The 21773-nt window shown below is 40.0% G+C and overlaps 1 protein-coding gene across 5 annotated transcripts in view; it reads right to left on the bottom strand.

Annotated features, from left to right (window-relative positions):
- LOC120729670 (endothelin-converting enzyme-like 1) overlaps window positions 1-21773 on the bottom strand; it is a 60045-nt gene that overhangs the window by 19164 nt on the left and 19108 nt on the right. For all 5 annotated transcript variants that reach the window (XM_040025446.1, XM_040025437.1, XM_040025471.1 and 2 more), the window contains 3 exons: window positions 6516-6738; window positions 2875-2973; window positions 2249-2323 (listed from right to left, as the gene is read on the bottom strand). In XM_040025446.1, the coding sequence (XP_039881380.1) occupies window positions 2249-2323; window positions 2875-2973; window positions 6516-6738 (397 nt within the window). The remainder of the gene's footprint in view (window positions 1-2248; window positions 2324-2874; window positions 2974-6515; window positions 6739-21773) is intronic.

The raw sequence follows: 21773 nt of genomic DNA, 5'->3' as shown, positions 1-21773 counted from the left end.
CTGCACAGCAAACATATGAAATGAGTCAGAATGAGAACACTTTCATTACATTATGAATCAATAATAAAATCACATTTTTGGAAACATGCCCATTGGATTCTTCCATCTTTTACCATTTGTGACATAAGACACAAAAGCTACTTTTGGGTTTCCACAGTGGGCAGTGCTACAGGTTTGACTATAATGCCAGGTGCCCTTTCTGATGCAAACCCTAAAGAATTTGTGTCTCTTCCCACGGTTGAATCAGGCAGTGTTAGGTGAATGTGTAAACCACTAGTCTATTAAGCCCTTTTTAGACAAATAGCTGAAGAAGAAAGCTGAAATCTCGTCTCTTTAGAGAAAATGGCCACTGATCACTTGTACTTCTATGATGAAATACAGGGTCTACCAAACACAGTCATGACTGTGCAGCTGTTCACCAGTGGCAATCAAAACGTACTGTTAGAAGGGGAAAATTTGTGAGTTAGCAGCTGATAACAAGCTCAAAAAAGTATGAGACAGATCTGAAAATCATATAAATGTCCAGATGCTGTGCATCCAGAGAAGGACCGGTTGAGCACTGACAATAAAATGTTCAAATTCTTTAATCGGTTAAGAGTTTAGGTGTTGTTTTCAATAGCACATGCATAATATTAATCAAGTATCATCCCTTATAGCTAACAGTACTGCTATTTTCGTATATGTGCTGGTTACATCTTGTATTGATTACTGTAATTGTATCCTCTCTAGTTTGCCACACAAACTTCTACATATACTTTAACAGGATGAACATTAGCTTTATGCAACAGGTCAAGCTTTTCTACGAACACTATAACACCTCAGTCAATAAAAATGTTTTACATTATTGAATTTGGCAAAAAACTACAACAACAACGTAAAAATTACACAGTCCCATTTTATGTCCCAGATGCCAGGAAATGGCTGTTTTCTAAAGATTAAACATTTCAATTGCAACTTGCTAATTAAAGCTTCAGATGTGCTCTTCCCTCCTGAGTCCAGTCTTTGCGCCGAACTTCATTTGTAAAATATTTCTATATTGTTTGTGAAAGTCTGCCATGCTGTGGGGTAATTAAGTTGTATGAATAGTGGCAAATAAAATGAATAAATAGTGGTAGTCTGCGTTGACTAGAAGGATCTTATTTTTGTTCCAGTACATGGCAGTACTGCTCCTCCTGCAGTGGCGCCTCAGTCCTGACATTAAAATGCACTTGCAGTAGTTTATTGTACACAGACCGATTCTGTTCGCTTGGCAAAAAAATTTAATGTATCTTGCTTTGTAACATCTCCATCCTTTACACTGGCAATAAACACACCATTGCTCATGCTTGCTTTTTTTGCTTGTTGAGTCTCACAGGGCTAGATGAGCTTCTGTGAGTTTGTGACAAAAATGCACATCTGCTGAAAATGATGGTAGCAGACTGAGGAACAGAACTTTCACTTACTTTAATAATGGATGAAATTGTTGACATATATTTTGGTGTTTTAGCCTATACAAAAACAAAGATAAACCATACTAATGAGCTTTAAAGGAGACAATCAGTTTGGTTACCTTTGGATTAAGCAGGCTAGCTGTTTCCTATTCCCCTTGCTGTTGCCTATGCTAAGCTCACTATCTGCTGATGACATCCTAAATTGTAACACATTACTTAAGGAAGGAATTCTTCAAAAGCTTAATTTTTATTTTTATTTTTGCATTAGCTATGTTACTTTAAGTGAACACACAATAGTGTGGACAAAGTCTTTCACACAAGTGAAGTGATGAGGAACTCAAAAACTCTGGGGCTGAAAAATGAAGCCAACACTGAAGCCAAAAACTGCAGTTTCTCTAAAAGGACACTTCAACGGAGCGAGTCCCCATAGACTCCCGTGTTAAAGTATCTAAATAAACAACAATACAATCCATAATTACAGTCTGGTATAAAAAATAATGCTTAACAAAGTGCTTAACAAATTTATCAGACCGCATGTTATAAAAAAAGAAGGGTTAATATTTTAGAATTCTGTCAAAAACTTGTTTGAAACTAAAAATTATGATGTTATTTAGTAAATAACCGAAATTTTGCATGTTAAATAAAAAAATAATCATGCACTTTACTATGCTAAATTATACCATAATAATGTGTCATAGAAAAACAACTGTAAAGACAAAGACAGAGTGAGGTAGAGCAGGCTGCTGGGCAACTGGATTAGCATAAGTGTGGTAAGGATGACCGCATGCTGCAGAGTGAAAAAGATGATGATGACTCACTTCATATTCTTGATCAATGAGCTCAGGTTCGAGCAGGAAGTCTGGGTATCCTGTCATCACTATCATGTGCTTCAGCTGGGTGAGAAGAGAAAGAAAATGACAGCTGAAGGGAAGAAAAAGTGGGGAGCAAACAACCAAACACCCCACAGCAACTAATAAGCACCCATACACACTTAGTTTAGGACACAGGCCCTGACAGAGCACGCGAGCACACACACACATCTACACACACACACACACACACACACACACACACACACACACACACACACACACAAAAGCATCTGCTAATCAAGCAAACCCAATGTAATAGGATTACAGGGAAGCTCTTTATATTCAGCATGGCCCTCTAAAAGGATTATAACTTCAGATTGTAAAAGTATTAGAAGGGATATCTTCCAGTGCAGACCCTAAATCAGCACTACAGAGAGATCCGGATTAGGCAATCCTCACTTCTCAATGTCAAGCCCTAGATGTATTCTATCACACACTTCTATCTAACAAGCAATCAGTCAAAGTCCCGGAAAGAAAAGAATCGCAAAGAAATAATTGAATCCTTTTCAAAAACTAATTGGATCTAGCAGAAGTCGTGTTTGTGATGCAGAGGCTCAGTTAGTGCTCCAAACCTTTGCTCTAGCAGCATCCTTGGTGGCTTCATCCATCCAGTCAAGTTCCTGCAGCCGGAGGTCCAGAGAGTGCTTTATGTCCTCTACCAGCTCCTGTACCTGTAGAGAGATCATCCCGCAATTCATTACGTGTTCATTTTAAGCCCCACATAAGTGTTCTTGTACTCTATTCTAGAGTAGCTTTGCATGATTCACATTTAAAAATAATCCTTATTTACAACTGGGTGTTGGTGCAGCTCCTTTAGTCATCCTATCTGAAATAAACAGTTTTAGCTCCACTCCCTTTAAATATATTTCCACTGTCAAATACTTTGTGGCAAATAAGTAATAGCTGCATCTGCAGTGAGCCTGTCATCCTGTGCTCCATCTGTAGCACGCTGGATTGTAGTTACTGACTACAGTTTGACAAACTACTTGGAGAAGCAAGGTAAACAACTGAACTGTGAGGGGACTGTCCACTACTAAACTGATTACAAAATGTCTTGGTCTTTCACACAAATGAAAAAATTAAATAATACTAAAACGAGCCGTGAAAAACTTGTTTGGTCATGGCGAGGCTGCTAATAAACATGATCTACAAGGTCCTAAATTAAGAAAGAATCTAAAACAACTCTAAAAGGTTGGAGTATTTTTGGTGACTGGTGACCTTTCGATTTAATGGCTGTTTTTTTTATCCCACTGGGCAAACTGATCAAGCCAAAGGGACTTGAACTGCAGGTTTATAGTGCTGATATCAGCAGGCAGAGAAACAACAGCTGTGACCAGCCCAGACACGGAAGTTTACCATGTGACAAATGAGATGAAATTTAAATGTGTCCATTCATCCTTCCATTTTCTTTCTTATCCAATTCGGGGTTAGACCAGCCTACCCCAGATGCTATAAGGTAAGAGAACACTGTAAAAACCTCTACAGTGGGGACGCCAACCCGAGATTTGAACCTACACTTGCTTGCTGTGAGGTGACAGTAACGTCTTTACTCCCTACTGCCTGAACTACCATATAGATGTATGGAAATGCCATAATTGACAGATTCATAGTATACCAGTGCTGATTCAACCATGTTGACTGGGTTGTGACTCCAAAAAGAGACGCAATTTCTGATGCAGATTCTCATGCCTCAGGTGTTTCTTTCCATACCTCCTCCTCCATCTTCTACCAGTGTCTAAACCTCTGTTAGATAAACTGTTTTCAAGGGCTTGTATTTAGAACGCAACAAATCCAAATAATTAAATAAATGGAAGGTCAAGCTACAAATTGCAGATGTAGTGTTGTTTGTGCTGGTTTGTCTATAACTAATTAGATTTTGATTACATTAGGCTGCAAGTTTTTGTAGCTCCATTAGTGCAGTTTTTAATGTCAAAAGAGTGGAAAGCAAACTTTATTGTCTGATATGTAATTACCTAAACTGTGTTGCTGAAAAGTGTTCAAACCATCACTCAAGCGCTTACATCGCTTTCTCCGTTTTCTAGCTCAAGCAACTGAAATTGGACACTTTTAAGCCCCAGCTCTGCACGCAGGGTGATAAAACTTGCAGACTTTTGTTTTTATTTTTAAATTTCATACCGTAGAAGAAACCTTCTAAAACATTTTCATCTTAACCTGTAATTGAAGATCAAGTACCTACTTAGTGCCACAAATATAACACTAATCTTGACGTTTTTGGCATCGACTGTCCAAAACTTCTCCGGATTACAACTTGTGCTTTCTGGAACTGCTCTAAGCAGAAATGCTATTCCTAGACGACACCGGGACATATTGTGTCCTTCAGTTCGCTCCACATTGGTGATTCAGGATAACAAGGAGGCTCGTCTTTCCCCCTCTGTCTTCTGTCTTTCAGCGTCAGCTCCCGAGACTCATTAATTCTTGTTGGTGCTGAGATAAGCAGGATTGGTGAGTCAGTCAAGGCATCGCACATCGCCACCGGCTTTGCATCCGGTAATGCTCTTGTGTTGATAATGAGGGCTCCAACCTGTGTGGACGTGGCATGATCGTACACAGTGACGTCTGTGAGCAGTGTGAGATATGACCGGTGTGGAAAAGAGTGAGGTTAAAAAAAAACAAAAGGCAATAACCTCGCTCAAGGCTTCCCTCCACATCTGCAAGAAAGAGGAAGATGATGTTTTGAGTGATTTTTTTAAATGACTTAGAGATGCTCATGGGATCAGCACCACTTCATCTGATGAGAACTTTCCCTACTGTATGCTTGATCATATAAATCCTTCCTCTCTGGTTTTTTATTAATCAGAAAGGCTCCACTAGCTTGAAGCATTTTTGAGATTTACACTTAGTATCTTATTAGAATCTTGAATGGAATTTAAATTTCAATTAATTGCAAAGTGTAAAGAAAGTATTCAGCACCCATAACTTATCCAGTTGGGCCAACTTTCTTTATGTGTTATAGAGCTTTGGTAGAGTTTTAAAAGGTTGCAAGACAGATAGCTGATGAGGGATGAAGCATGTACAGTGGACAGTGAGAGTATAAGAAGATGATGAAAGGGAGATGATGGAGAGCTTAAAGATAGAGCATAGGGTTACAGAGGTTAGAAATCCCATTGAGAACCATATCCCCATGTCCCAGAGTAGACATGGGACTGAGATGAGACTATGTATGGGGAAAGATTAAGCTGAAAGCGAACGGGACCAGAGGGCAGAGGTGAGGGGTTTAGTAATGACTGACCTAGGCAGAAAGCAAAATAGCGAATGAGAAGTAGAGACTAGAATCCAGGATTTTCAGATCCCACACCATAAAACAATGTCAAATCACATGGCACACCATCAAACAATAATCTGGCTCGAAATTTTCTCCAGGACCCAGGTTAGAATGACTACTTTAAAATTCTTTTTTTTATCTATTGCTATTTTGCACTGCGTTGTCTCACTCGCGCATGACTATATAATTTCTTCTTCATCTTCTGTTTCACCAGCAGTTAGCAATACATTAATTGGAGCAAGAAGTTGTACTGCCCTCTAGTGGAAGAGAATTTAATTGTTCTGTCCGTTACTCACTGCCGGTTGCTTAGAGTACCAATCAGGTGAAACCAGACATTCTTCCACAGCACACCTCTGTGCCACAGCACAGTGATTTGGAAACACTGGAATTGCATGTAGGAACAGAAACAGGGGTTTCATGTTTTGTTCTAATAATGCATCATGGAGTAAATGGTGCAATGGTGAAACTCATAGCTACACAGTGGGGTGACCGTGGTTCACGGGGTTGGGAAGTTTATTTCAGACAGTGTATGAACTGAGGTGCTGCACCTTGACCCTGTATAAGATCATGCACAGTGGCTCTAGTAGAGTGCAAAAATTAAACTTTGTAATTTTTCACAATCACTTGTAAGTCACCCAGATTATTTTATGACTTCTTTTCTTGAAAAATAATGACCCCAAGTTTGGTTAAAACATTACAGTTTTGGGTGTATAAATTAATAAACTTATAAACGTAGTTCAGCAAGGCTGGGTCTCTGTTAAGAGCCTAAACTGCTAATACATTCAAATTGATGTAATATCCGTCGAGTTTCTAATGTTAAAAAAGTGGATTCAAGTCTGAGGCTGATTTCCTTTGAAAACAGCCTCTTTACTACTTTACCATCTTTACCACTACAGCGCCCCCTACCACCAGTCCACCCAGATTCCAGACCTTAGCCCGGCTCTCTGAGGAGAAGTGTTGCTGGACGAACAGGGCTCCCAGGGCCATGCCGAAGTGTTTGTTTGTCTGGGTGAGGCAGAGCCTGCCTAGTTCCAGCTGCTGCTCAGTGCCGTCAATCTCTCGGGAAAACTCATGGATGGTGCTGCGGAAGGCCGTGGACAGATGTTCACTCAGTGCTGCCACAATACGCCACAGCATGTAGTTATGAAGAACCCTAAGACAGAGGGCACAAGAAGTAGCTAGTTACATTATGTAGTTTAAGGAAAAAATATACTTTGCAAAAATGTTTTTGAGACATACGTTTCTAGCAGAGAACCTTACTTAGATTAGATATGAAATGACCTCAAGGAAAACAGTGCAGACTTCTATAAATAAGACTCCAGCGTCATGTGATTGGGTTTAACATTACAGGAAAAGGATAAAATACTTCAAGTGGCCCCTGGTAATTAGAAGTTGTTGCCAAGGATGAGATTTTAAATCTCAAAAATGACAGAATCATACCGTCATGACATCTAGCAAAGTTGTAACATGTTTTTAGTGTCAGTATAACAGACTGATGGTTTGTGGAGCTGACATTACAAGCAGGAAGTGCGAATCACTAGTATGGTGTCCATCTAATGAGACATTATTAAAACAACATTTAAATACCAAAGAGCATTACAGTCACATAACTACCACCAAATTCAGTCCTGTTGCTATGACACACTTTTAATGACAAACACAAACAAGCTGAACTGTATTTTATAGGATACTGGTAAATACTAAAACAAAAGCATAAAAAGAGAAAAGTCAAATACTCCCTTGTGTCAGTTTTAAGCAAATTAGCTAACATTAGCTAATTTTAGCTAAAAACTGCTAGTTAACGGGTAGCAGTGAAAATCCTGAACTATACCAGAGTGTATTCATATTCCTTTTGAATAATGATTTTTACTTCTAAGAACAAGGCTGTGTTACTTTCAAAACCTAAATAGCATTGCTTTCTAGCACAGTTACGCCTGTGTTCTCTTTGTAAAGTGACATCCACTATATCTAACAGTAATCTAGTCCCATCTGGCCCAAACTGCTGTTTTTCCATCTGCCCTCAAAGCCATTTAAGAGTCAGAAAAGTCAGAGAGAAAACAAGAGGGAGACAGTGATCGAAGAGAATAGTGAGCAGTGAATAGTGAGGAGTCAAGAGGGCCCAACAGTTAAAGAACAACTCCCTCCAATCCAGACTGACTCACAGCAGAGGGGTGACGAAAATGTCGAGCGGGAGGAAAGAAAATGGATCATTCATTTATGTATTCAAGCTGTGTCTTCTTCGATGAAGTGCTGGTGTGTCCTCGTGCCCCCACTGGGAGCAAGCATCTACTCTGCCCTGCGGGGACAAATGCCCCCTCCTCCTACTGTGAAGCTCCATGCAAACCTCGAGGCATATTGTTGTTGTTTTCCTCATTTTTATACATAAAAAAAAAATTCCCTTTGCGAGACAGATATTAAATCAAAAGCGCCTTGGCAACAGCACCCTGAGGTCTTGCCAGCAAAGCACTTCTGAAGTGAATTTAATTGACGGGAAAAGGAAGAGGAAGGCAGGAAGTGGAGGGAGGGAGGGTAAAAAAAACAAAAAAGGAGAGACTCAGGTGGTATCATCTAATCAGCAAGAGTTACAGGTGGGGCTACTTTGTTTCATTAGCCGGTTTTGTTGTCAAATATTTGTTCCACATTACTGAACATGGACAGGTGTGAGTTTATTTTTTTAAATGCATTTGAGTATCTGTGTATGTGTGTGTATGTGTGTGTGTGTGTATGTGTGCGTTTGGCACAGGGTGCCCAGCAGGGCAGCCACATGTGTGGAAGTCATCTATATGATAATAGTAAAAGTACAGCGTCTCTGCTGTTTGTGTGGGAGCGATGCGTGAGCTGTTTTACTCGAGGCATCTTTGAGGAACAGTAATGACTGTAATCTCTAAGAGTAAGTGCGGTTACTGAAACCCAAACTCGCATCTAAAGTTTGCTCATTTACAGGCTCATAATTTTGTTTTAGGAGGCTTCTGGAAAAGGTTTTGTAGGTAACAAAACAAAAACAACAAAGGGAGGCACATCCATCACACAAAAACTTTTTAAATTCTCAAAGAATCTAAAACATATATTTACAAGAACAGACACTTTTAGGGTACAGTTTAATTAATGTGCTAGTGTAGATATCAGTTGTATCTGTTTGCTTTCCAGGGGAATGTTCAGGTTGCAGGAATGGGATAACACATGCACCACCCGGCACCACTGGTTTAGAGTACTGTTAATTACATTGTCTCTTACATGACCATCAGGTGAGAACATGTAATGTACCTTGGGACTTTATTCAAGTACTTTATTAAAATAAAGTTTTAATGTTCTTGTACTTCTTATACTTGTGTTTCTGTTGTGCCAATTTTACCTCTACTTCACTACATGTTGTTTGAAACTATTAGATGCTGTCAGTACCATTTATTTTAACGTTTTAGTTAGCTTAGCAGGTTGTTTGTTATCCACACCACCTACTCTGTGCCTAAAAATGAAAGTCTGCTTTAATGCACTGAAGTAAAAGTACTTTTTTTAATCAGAAAAATTACTTTATTTTATCATAAGTAACAGCAGTTGGTTCTATAACCAATCTATGATTACTCATAGATTGGTTATATGAGTAATATCAGTATTAGATTACTAATACTGATATTACTGCGCTAAGCAACATTTTAGTATTGTAGCCATAGGCTGTGTATAAAAAATGGACATCATGTCTGTCTTTCTCACATTAAGACAGGGACATAAAATAACACATTTAGAAACTTTAAAGGTTAAAGTTGAATAAAATGTTTAGCATAAATCAGCAAACTTTCCCCCCCGAGATAAAAACTTCAGACTTTATAAACATTGCATCACATGATTAATAAACTCTTTCAAACACGTAAAATGTAACACTTGATAAGAGTGTTTTCGGCACCCTCATCCATACTGACAGGCACATGTGTGTGTACTTTGCTGCGATTCCATTACTGCACAGAGTTAAATGAAAGCAGTGTCAGTGAGAGCGCTGAACAGATCAAGTCTTAATCACCAGAGGACTGAGTGAAGGCTCATTAGCTGAATGGATTTTAATGGGGCTAGTTAGGGAGATGAAAAGACACTGTCCCCTTGCACTGCATCAGCGCATTACTGCAGGTAATGACCCTGACGGTAATGGAGGAGGGAGGGCCACCTCTCTTCCAGGCTTCACTAGAGGTAAACTATAATTTTGGCCTGACAGGAGAAACGTCTTGCGTTTGATTATTTTGTTAAATCATAAAATTAAAGTGGAATAATGGGATTCGGGCACAAGGCTTTAGGTTGCAAAACCAAAGCACAACAGAGACAACAAATCACATATATTTATACCTTTTAGTGGGGACTTACCCAAATTACCTGAGTGTAGCCTAACTGCACATAAATTCAGCTAAGCTAGGACTCAAATCATGCCTGCTGAAAGCTATAGCGCCATAAAATCTACTGTTTGGTAAACCACTTATTCGCAAAATGCTTTACGGCTACACTGAGCGTACTGTACATTTTTAATGGCATCCCACCCAGCAGGAAGTAAACCCTCCACTGCTGCTGCCCCACTTCTGTGTGCTGAAACGCACAAAAAAATGACAGATTCTCCCGCTCGCCTTCGAATTGCACATCCCAAACAAAACCGGATTCCCACACACACGCCCTCAAGAGTGACAGATGAACAGACGGAGCAGACAGAGGGAGCCGCAAGGGAAGAGTGTGTGTGTGTGTGAGAGAGAGACGCTGGTGTTGTCATTATGCTTTCCCCTTCATTGGAGGCCTGCTCATCTGGCTAATGGGATTGGCTGCAGTTGCCACTGTGCGTGGGGACCACATACACACATGCAATGGAGGGAGTATGAAGAAGAAGAGAAGGGTGGATGAAGGATGAGGAGACATGCAAGTGTGATTGCTCTTGTCAGTAGATTTGTATTATGAGAAAGACTTGAATGTGAGAACATGGAAAAGAAGAAGAATAAAGAGAAGGACCTTGGCTGTAGCTGCCTGTAAAGATGGAGGGCTTGCAAAACTGGCAGTGGACAAAAAAAAAGAGAGAGTGAGCGCTGTCAGTAGCAACCTGAAACCACTAAGGTGAAGATGAGGAAGGGAAAAAGAGCAATAAAGGAAGTATGCAAGATGGAAACACCTGGGAAGGAAGGTAAAGCGTGACAGGCAGAAGCAACTTAAAAAAACAACAACTTTGGAGACAGTATAAAAAAGGAAGCTGTCTGGAAGTAAATGAAGCAAAAGAAAAGGAATCAAAGTCAGAGATAAAAAATAATTGATGAAGCAAAGAAGCAGTGGTGGAAACAGAAAGTAGGAATAAAACGGAAGGAAGAGAGCGAGGAACAAAACGAAAGCAGGGTGTTAAAACGAAGAAAGGGTGACTCATTAATTTTTAACCAGCCATCCTGTCATCCTACAGGCAGCTCAAGCACCTGTCTGTGCCATCTCCTTCTTCGCCTGTGACCTTTTCACCTCTCAATGTATTTTATTCAGTTCCTTGACTTTAACAAGAATCCAAACTATCCTGCTTGTTTTTTTTTGTATTTGTATGAATGTCAGCCTGTGCTCTTCCTTTGTGTGTGTGTCTGTGTGTTAGTAAGTGATAGAATCCAGTAGAGAACAAAATAGTTTCTGTTTAAGTGATCCATTAGTGGCCTTGCGAGAAACCAAACCTGCCCTCCATCTGCTCTACAGGATGATGACAACTGTCCAGCACCTCTGCCATGACCTCTTACTCCTGCTGTGTGAAGCTAACCTATTTCACTCTGTGGTAGTTGACAGGAAACACATGTTTGGAGGGAGAAGTTTCTTACTACAACTGCGATGAAAAAGGTTATATTTCTGTTTTCTTTTCCCACATTATGCATTATGGTACTTATTTGAATTCTGAGATGGACTGAAACAATAATTCTGCAATGGGAATCACCCTGTTCATGCAAACCTTAACCTTAATTTTGTAGGATAGCGTCAATAAATGCTGATAGAAAGAATACACATCCAGAACTAGTCTATACTTTTTTCTTTTTTTTTTTTTGCATCAAGCACTTCACACAGAAAGCAGGTGGAAAATGTGTGTTGTACATAAAAGGCACCCCTCTTGCCTGAGAATGCAGCCAACAAAGAGGTGCCAAAAACTGCAGTTTCTGTCTGGAGCAGCCACTTAAGGCTGGCTCCAAAAACAAGTCAATCCCCAACCACTGACATGTTAAAATCACAGAATTAACAGCAATAAAAAGCATGTTTATTTGGTCTCTATGAATAGTAGTGATGGGATTTCCGGCTCTTTTTAGAGAACTGGCTCTTTCGGTTCGGCTCACTAAAAAGAGCCAGCTCTTTCGGCTCCGAACCGGCTCTTCAGGTTGTTTTGTTGCTTTAATTAATTTATTATTAACAATAATATAAAATTATGCACAAAAGGAATTACTAATGTAAAAAAAAAAAAGTGATTTTATTTATATATGTTTATGTATAAATTAGAGATGGACCGATCCGATATTACGTATCGGTATCGGTCCGATACTGACCCAAATTACTGGATCGGATATCGGCGAGAAATAAAAAATGTATTCCGATCCATTAAATATCAAAAAAGCACCTCACAAAACTTGCTACATGGCGTAACTCTATGGGCTCAAAATGTGGTCATAAATATTTTGTACTTGTAAATCGGTTTTGTACTTGTAAAAAAGATTTGTATGTGTAAAAAAAATTTGTGCATGTGTAAAAAAGATTTGTATGTGTAAAAAAGATTTGTGCGTGCGTAAAAAAGATTTGTGTGTGTGTAAAAAAGATTTGTATGTGTAAAAAAGATTTGTGCGTGTGTAAAAAAGATTTGTGTGTGGACTTAGCCCAAAAAACCCCCTGCAAGTTACAACTACGAATTTTGACCCTATTTTTCTTCCTTTAAGCTGATTGGTCAATGTCATGTCAATCACAAATTAAACAATCCAATCAGAGAACAGATGGGTTTGGCTGTCGGAGGGGCGCTTTTTTGAACTGCAGGTCCTTGAAGGGTAATCTCTATATAAATATCCGATAGCAGTTAGGTCCCCTTACTTTCAGCAGCTGTTGAAAGGATAAAGTTGTGGTATGTCAGTGGTTAGAAATACCATTATTACTTTAGGATTAGTTCAACACAAAGTCAGGGCTGACCCTGGGACCATTGCTGTGAGTCACAGCGCGCAGCATAAAAGTCCTTTCACATCGGACACAGGATGTGCTGCTAATGCTAACTGCTAACTAAAAGCAAAGGATCCAGAATTTGTTGCTGGCTGCTGGGCTCTGTGGGTTTTTGCAGCAGCTCTACCTGTACTAGATGCACCTGCTCCTTGTCGTTTTTATCTCTGACTTTATGTGAACTACAAGAGTTTCTGGTTTTTTTGCTAGTTCTTCAAATGTTCAATAAAAACATGTATGCTAATTCATAACGAAGAAAGCTTTGTAATGAAGACTGTCATTTCCAAAACACTGCCCCCCCCTGCGTCCGCAGCGCTGTTGAAAAGGCTGTGGAAGTCCCTGTATTAAACACGTAGTCCTGTGACACAAAAATCACCAAACTCGGACGACCACAGACTGTTTTCCTTCGTGGTGATGAAGGAAAACGCTGGGTTGGCATGTAAAAGGGCATTTATTCCCTTCAAAGACCTGCAGTTCAAAAAAAGCGCCCCTCCGACAGCTTAACCCATCTGTTCTCTGATTGGATTGTTACATTTGTGATTGACATGACATTCACCAATCAGATGAAAGGAAGAAAAATAGGGTCAAAATTCGTAGTTGTAACTTGCAGGGTTTTTTTTGGCTAAGTCCACACACAAATCTTTTTTACACACGCACAAATCTTTTTTACGCACGCACAAATCTTTTTTACACATACAAATCTTTTTTACACATACAAATCTTTTTTAGAAGTACAAAACCGATTTACAAGTACAAAATATTTATGACCACATTTTGAGCCCATATAACTCGGCTCATAACCGTAGCACATTGCAGCAGTATGCATCACGTGATAGAGCGGCTGTGTGTATTTGTAGCCTCACCAGCATTTCATCTCCGAGGAAGTTATCCCAGAGAGAAGTAAAGCAAGTGTGTAAGTTCATCTCTGAATGTTTGTAAAGCATTCCCACGTTAAGCTTAACAACCGATATATGGAGCGACTGCCTCTCTCTCTCTCTCTCCTGCTGCTACTTCAATCGTGAAACTGCTTAATGATCAGCTGATCGGCTTTTCTGTCCTGAGTCCATCTCTCTTCTTAGTTTTTGGCCCACTTCTCACCAGAAAGAGGAAACCAGCAGCTGAACAACAGCAGCACGTTTAACCTTGATCAGCTGTTGTTAGAATGTATTTAATATTACTTTCTAGACTCGAGGATCCTTTTCTACATAGCTGACGGCTGGTAACTGTGCAGGGGCGGATCTAGCAAAGTTTAGCCAGGGGGGCCGATAGGGCATTAACAGGGAAAAGGGGGCACAAAGACATACTTTTCTTTCTTATTCTCATTTAAAATGTCTAGCTTTTAATAAATAATTATCTGACTCTTACACCCAAAGTTTTAATCTGATGTAAAATATATAGAAGTCCATTACTGTATATAGTAACTATTAAGTCTAATATACCCTAGTAAGCTATAGTACTTTTTCCTTTGGGAAGGTACCATCTGTGCAGTCTCCAATTCTGTTGAAGAAAGATGTTGAATCTATTTAATTATTCTTGAAAAAGAATTTATTTCTGTGCATTTTTCCCGCTGCATCAAATTAAATTTGATTACATCGATTAAGCATCATGAGGTGGAGCGTGGTTCCTTATTTTTTTTTGCTGGGAGTTTGCAACCCTATTAGTTAGGTTGCTTAATATTTCTGCTAAGTACTCTTTAAAATACCAGAATAGGGAGGATGGAGTAGGTTTAAGTTTATTAGATTGATCAGTGTTGCTGAACTATGAAATATTTTGGGCGCAGTGTATGTTTTATATACAGGTATAACAGAATAGCTTTAGTGTTGTTATTTATTTAAACTTGAGTATAAACTTATACAAAATGCAGCAAGATATTAAAAAAACGTTTTATTGATTAAAAAACACATTATATCGGATTCATATCGGTATCGGCAGATATCCAAATTTATGATATCGGTATCGGACATAAAAAAGTGGTATCGTGCCATCTCTAATATAAATACAGGGAGTGCAGAATTATTAGGCAAATGAGTATTTTGTCCACATCATCCTCTTCATGCATGTTGTCTTACTCCAAGCTGTATAGGCTCGAAAGCCTACTACCAATTAAGCATATTAGGTGATGTGCATCTCTGTAATGAGAAGGGGTGTGGTCTAATGACATCAACACCCTATATCAGGTGTGCATAATTATTAGGCAGCTTCCTTTCCTTTGGCAAAATGGGTCAAAAGAAGGACTTGACAGGCTCAGAAAAGTCAAAAATAGTGAGATATCTTGCAGAGGGATGCAGCAGTCTCAAAATTGCAAAGCTTCTGAAGCGTGATCATCAAACAATCAAGCGTTTCATTCAAAATAGTCAACAGGGTCGCAAGAAGCGTGTGGAAAAACCAAGGCGCAAAATAACTGCCCATGAACTAAGAAAAGTCAAGCGTGCAGCTGCCAAGATGCCACTTGCCACCAGTTTGGCCATATTTCAGAGCTGCAACATCACTGGAGTGCCCAAAAGCACAAGGTGTGCAATACTCAGAGACATGGCCAAGGTAAGAAAGGCTGAAAGACGACCACCACTGAACAAGACACACAAGCTGAAACGTCAAGACTGGGCCAAGAAATATCTCAAGACTGATTTTTCTAAGGTTTTATGGACTGATGAAATGAGAGTGAGTCTTGATGGGCCAGATGGATGGGCCCGTGGCTGGATTGGTAAAGGGCAGAGAGTTCCAGTCCGACTCAGACGCCAGCAAGGTGGAGGTGGAGTACTGGTTTGGGCTGGTATCATCAAAGATGAGCTTGTGGGGCCTTTGCGGGTTGAGGATGGAGTCAAGCTCAACTCCCAGTCCTACTGCCAGTTTCTGGAAGACACCTTCTTCAAGCAGTGGTACAGGAAGAAGTCTGCATCCTTCAAGAAAAACATGATTTACATGCAGGACAATGCTCCATCACACGCATCCAAGTACTCCACAGCGTGGCTGGCAAGAAAGGGTATAAAAGAAGAAAAACTAATGACATGGCCTCCTTGTTTTCACCACGGATTATGAAACCCATGAGAAACCTGTGGTCCATAATCAATGTGAGATTTACCAAGGAGGGAAACAGTGCACGATCTGAACAGGTACTGGAGGCGGTGGTTGCTGCTGCCGCAGGTTGGATGGACAGATAAAACACGGAACAAGAATCCATGGATGGCAGGCGTTTGAGTGTCGTGCCAAGAAGGTGGCGATATGGGCCCCTGAGTTGTGTTCGTTTGTTGTGAATGTCAGATGTAGATTTGTGAATGTGGAGATGTTATATTGGTTTCACTGGTAAAAATAAATAATTGAAATGGGTATATATTTGTTTTTTGTTGAGTTGCCTAATAATTATGCACAGTAATAGTCACCTGCACACACAGATATCCCCCTAAAATAGCTAAAACTAAAAACAAACTAAAAACTACTTTCAAAAACATTCAGCTTTGATATTAATGAGTTTTTTGGGTTCATTGAGAACATGGTTGTTGTTCAATAATAAAATTATTCCTCAAAAATACAACTTGCCTAATAATTCTGCACTCCCTGTATATGCGGTGGCCCCTAGAGACAAAACACGTACAAACTCCAAAAAGCACATACAAACTGCAAAACACATTTCTAGCATGAACTGAACATCCTTTATCATCTGCAACTGAAAATAGTTGTGGATGATAACTATACCTTTCTACGCTGTTGTCCCTGGCTCTCTTTCTCTCTCTCTCTCCCTCCTGCTCTGTTCCTGTGCTACTGAGTGTAACTACCGCCCCTCCTCCCTCTTCCCAGCGTAAAGCACAAGGCTGGGAAGAGGGAGGAGGGAAGCGGAAAAAAAGTGCGAGAGAGAGAGGGTGAGAGAAAGAAAAAAAAAAACAAAAAAAAAAACCCCACGGCTCGCGATAAGGAGCCGGCTCGCCTAGTTCACGTCAAAGATCCGGCTCTAAGAGCCATTTCGTTCGCGACCGACCCATCACTAATGAATAGACTGGCCCTTCTGTATGATGCAGCTGATCCAACTTTATTAAGGCTTTAATTTAGGGTCACTCTGACTGGGAAAATGCTGACCCAGACAGCTGAGGCCTTGCTTCTGTTAATTTCTGGAGAGTGAAGTGGGCCTCTCGACAGCCTTAGTACAGTTGGTACCTTTTGGAACAATTTATGGGAAATTTAATGTAAGTATCTCAAAAATATTACATGTTGTCTGGTACAGACTGTGCGGGAAAGATGAATAAAATTAGGACATTTTATTAGCCTGTTACTTAGCACTTAGCAGTGGTCAGCTAATAACATTACATTAAAGTTCCTCTAGAACACTGTAAACTAGCCATATGATAGTTTATGTTAAAATTCCATCATTTAGAAGTATTCAGTTTGCAATGTCAAGCAGCGCTGTTTTCTTATGATAGTATTTTGCAAAACATGCTAATATGCGTATTTAAGGTAAACCTACATAGCTCTGCTAGCAAGGACGATGACTCCTATATTAATTGGTTAATAGGCACCTTTGGTTATTGTGACATCACTGGTATCACCCCAACCGGTTGCAGCAGATGGCCCCGCCCCTCCCTGTGGTATCACCCCAACCGGTTGCAGCAGATGGCCCCGCCCCTCCCTGAGCCTGGTTCTGCCAGCGGTTTCTTCCTGTTAAAAGGGAGTTTTTCCTTCTCACTGTCGCCAAAGTGCTTGCTCATAGGGGGTCATCTGATTGTTGGGTTTTTCTCTGTATCTACTGTACAATATAAAGCGCCTTGAGGCGACTTTTGTTGTGATTTGGCGCTATATAAATAAAATTCAATTGAATTGAATTGAATTATTGGAAGTTTAGCTTCACCTTCATGTTATCTGTAATTTTTATTTTGAAGCATGTGTGCAAAACTGGAAAGACCTCTTGATGTGGAAGCAAGTCTTCATAAGTTATGCTAATGAGCAACATCCCTCAAGAAATCGAATAGCTCACCATCCACCTTTGTTTAAAACCTAATAATGAATTTCCTGTGAGACAGAACCTGAGATGGACTGAAGGTGGGAGGAAGATGACAAGAAAGAAAGAAAGATAGTGAGAGACTTGGTGGTACAGGTAGGATCATTCGAGGACCATGGACGACGTACAGATGGAGAGAAAAGAGAGCGAGAGGTTGCTGATGGATTGAAACTGAGCTGTGGGATAGACAGATACAGTGAGAGAGGAGGAGATGGAGAAAGATGACGAGAGTTGGGAGAAAGAAACAACTTTGTTGAGGGAGAAGAAACAAGAAGAATATCTGACACAATGAGGGAGAGGGGGAAACGGAAGAGTTCAAATTTTTACCACTGTTGGTGCAAGGAAGGCTATATCTGCCAAGAAAAGAAAAGAATATATGAAATGACTTTTAGGAATGGAAAGAGTAAAATCTTTTGTAAGCCAGTATCATGACGCAAATACAGAAAAACGTTTAAGTTTAAGGAAATATATATATGGGATATTGCGTCACACTTCTCTTTACACTTTTAGTTAAAACCCGTCAATAAATGCTCAAATAGGTGTTCTAAAATCTGTGACAATAACTCTGACAATTCGTCAGGATGGCTCTATGATATTTGAGTCCATCTGCAGCTCCATGCTATTGTATTAAATGAAATTAATAAAAAAAAAGGATTTGTTTTTTTAAATAGGGTACACTAAACTTACTGGACAGATGAAAACGTTGCTTCATCTGAGACTGAAGCTTTTACCTTTCAAATGAAATATAAATATTGGCTGCAATCAAGCATAAAACTCAGTGAAAGAGCAATGCTAAACTGCCTAGTTACAATAAAGTTTGATTGATTTAGGAAATCTTACTATTGCTTTTTATTTAAAACCGAAAACCTTCGTAAGTCAAATGTCTAAAAAACAAAACCAAACCCAAGTTAGTCGAATAATTCCCATTGATACATATTTATTTCATAGGTTTTATGGTTATCTAACATCTATTTCCCTATCAGAAACAGACTGCAGTGTTTTAAAGGTCATCAGTGTGCAAAATGGGCAAAATTCACTAGTACAGTTTAGAAATATTAGTTTGACTTCAATGCAGTCTAATAAATGGCACTTGTGGTGAGGTGGAGGACTGGAGTGAGCGTGTCATCTAGGGCTAGGCCACATGTGTGAGAGGTTTTAATCTTTGGTTTTAAATGGAAGCAGTTCAGACTGCTTTGAATCCGAAGGTTGTTTCTCCTTTGTGGCAAAGTGAGAACAGCATATCAAAATTTCTTTTCACGCGTACAAATGGAACTGAAAAGTTAACATTTCAGATTCTATCTTTTTCTTCTTATCCAGTTCAGGGTTGTTGGATGGCTGGAGCCTATCCCATCTACCATACAGGGAGAACATACAAACTCCACACAGAAAGCAATCAGCCAGTAGGTAGTTTCGATCCCAGGACCTTTTTGCTGTGAGAAGGTGCCAGAGTGGTTAGCACTGAGGCAGTAGTGCTACCACTATATCACCACGATGCCCCCATTTTAAAATCAGTGTTACTGAGTAGGTTTAGGTATTAGGCTGAGTTTAAAGAAAAGAGGAGCTAAAACTTCTTGTCAGACAGCGGGTATACTGACGGGCCACATACAAGCCAGTGTAACGTAAAATAGTATTTTTTTGAACTGTGAACCATGCTTCTCAAATGTGGTTCGAGAATAAAAAAGCTACAGTAAGAAATGAGCATAATGGGTCCCTTTACACACAGTGTTCCCAAACACCAGTCAGTTTAACAAGCAGAGGATGAACTGCAGGCAGGTTTACCGGGATAAATACTGCATGTATTGAGTATAAGGTGTGCAGATCCACACTAAAGCCTATATCTGCCGATTGTTATAGCTGACTGCGTGCATGAGTGATAAAAGAGAGAAAACACAGGCTGTCAGATAGTCACTGGTGGAGAGAACAAAAGACAGAAGGAGAGGATGATTGAAACATTGTGCAGAATCTATTACTAAAGCCATCGGGGGGATAGATGGACGTACCACTACAAGAGAAGATTGGTAAACAACAAGGGAAGAGACAGAGCATCAAACCTGGAGTCTGCAACCTGAAGAGACATGAATTGGTGCTAATGGATGTGATGGTGGCAATGGTAATGGTAAGGGTTAGGAATCCCTTAAAGATATAAAGCTTACAGTCTTGTGATTATTTCACAAAGAGAAGACTTTGTGAAATAATAGGAAAAAACCTGTTTAAAAAGTGGAGCAAAAACAGATGAATTGACAAAATGTGATATGGAGGAGATGCTTTCACTGATGGCACTTGGACTAAATCACAGCAACACATCCTGTCATTCGTAGAAGCTAATGAAAGTAAGCAGGGATAACACAAAAGTGAACAATCACCTTTATTTAAATCCTTTAAAATGGATGAAAAGGGAATTAAAAGCCAGCAAGAACTTAAGTAAAAGCATTTAAAAAAAATGCCCAGCAATCATTCATCTTTTCTACTCTGTGTTACCTCAAGCTACACTACACTTTTGCAGCACAGTCTAGCAAAAAATACATCATGGTGTTTGTACTTGTCTAGAAATCACCCGACCTAGGTGCATGTCAGAACACTAATGTCTGGATGCAGTGGGAGATCCCAAAATACTCTTTAGGAATTGAGTAAAATTCTTCTGTGATAATCACTTATCAGAAGATTTCTTCTGTAGCTGTTACATTGAAGAAGTCCCCAAAATAAAACAAACTTGCATTTTTGTTTAAATAATGGTTGTATTTTGCTGTGAAAAACAGGAAAACATTAGCACACTGACCCCAGAAAGTTGATTCTGTTCATCAGGACGTAGTGCTTTCGGTATGTTAAACATTTCATCACTCAGCCTCAGCTGGCTGCAGGTTTCCCCAGCCTCATAAATGGTGCAGTTGCATAATGGATACGATTAGCTGTGAGCTCAGCTTCATGATCATTAATATGTAAATTGTCATGACCATCCATGGGCATAAGTATTGTTCTCACAGAGTTAGGGAATGGCTGCAATCACAGCAATGTAACATGGTGTAAGATCTTCTTCGATTCAGGAATGGTCATTCTGTTTTCACATAAATGGCCTCCCTGACTCCTCATTTAAACCAGTGTTCCTTCCCCTCCAGGATGTGCACATGCTCATTATTAAACAAGTGGCCACTGGCCTGGAGGTTTAAATAGACCACAGAGTCCCAGCCCACCGTGGTAGCTCTTCTGTAGCTCCCAGAGGTTGTATGGGTTCCCTGATGTATAATTCACGGCCATCCTCCAGGCAACTCTGTTTGTCCCAGGGGACTCGATCCTTGAGGTGGACCAAATTTTGGCGCAGCGTGTTTTGGGGTTTGAAAGCCACCGAGATGCAGTGTTTTTTTGTTTTTTTTTTAAAAAGTGTCTCAGCTGTACACCTGACACATAAGGGATCACCAGTGGTTTTTGCCTAGACAGCAATTGTCCTTATTCTCTTCTGGGTTGCCTGGAGCATACTTTAGGTGCCTTCCCAGCTTCGATAAATGTTTAGCTGGATTAGCTACATGAATTCAGGGCCTTTTTTAATATGGCTGCTGTGTCTGTGGGGATGGTGTTTGTGTCCTGATGACACACAGTTGTGTTCCAGCGGATGGTGAGAGTTAAACGGTAAATACTGATGTTTATGCAATGCATTATCTTACAGGTTGAGTTTGTCCCCCATTACTGATGGAAATTTCACAGTCCAAGAATGCTAGCCTGTCATTTTTCATATCTTCTGTGGTGAACTTGATGTGTTTGCTCATAAGTTAATGTGAACCTTGAATTGTGGTACACCCAATCCATAGATTTGATTGTTACCCAGGTGCCATCAACATACCTGAACCGATCACTCGGTGGGGTAACAGAGCCTTTTCCCCACTGTCTCCATATACTGTTAACCACAATGTGTGATACTGGGGAACCCATGGCGCACCCATGTTTTGGTGTGATGTGAGTGCCTTCTTGATGCTGATATTGGACACTGGAGGCTTTGTATAACTGGGACAGGCTAAAGCTTTCATCCACAGTTGCAGTTGTCGCCA

The sequence above is a fragment of the Simochromis diagramma genome, unplaced genomic scaffold (assembly GCF_900408965.1).
Source record: "Simochromis diagramma unplaced genomic scaffold, fSimDia1.1 OVJJ01000348.1, whole genome shotgun sequence".
Taxonomy (NCBI): Eukaryota; Metazoa; Chordata; class Actinopteri; order Cichliformes; family Cichlidae; genus Simochromis; species Simochromis diagramma.
Note: the sequence above shows the minus strand (reverse complement) of the source record. Positions and strands in the feature narration are given on the sequence as shown.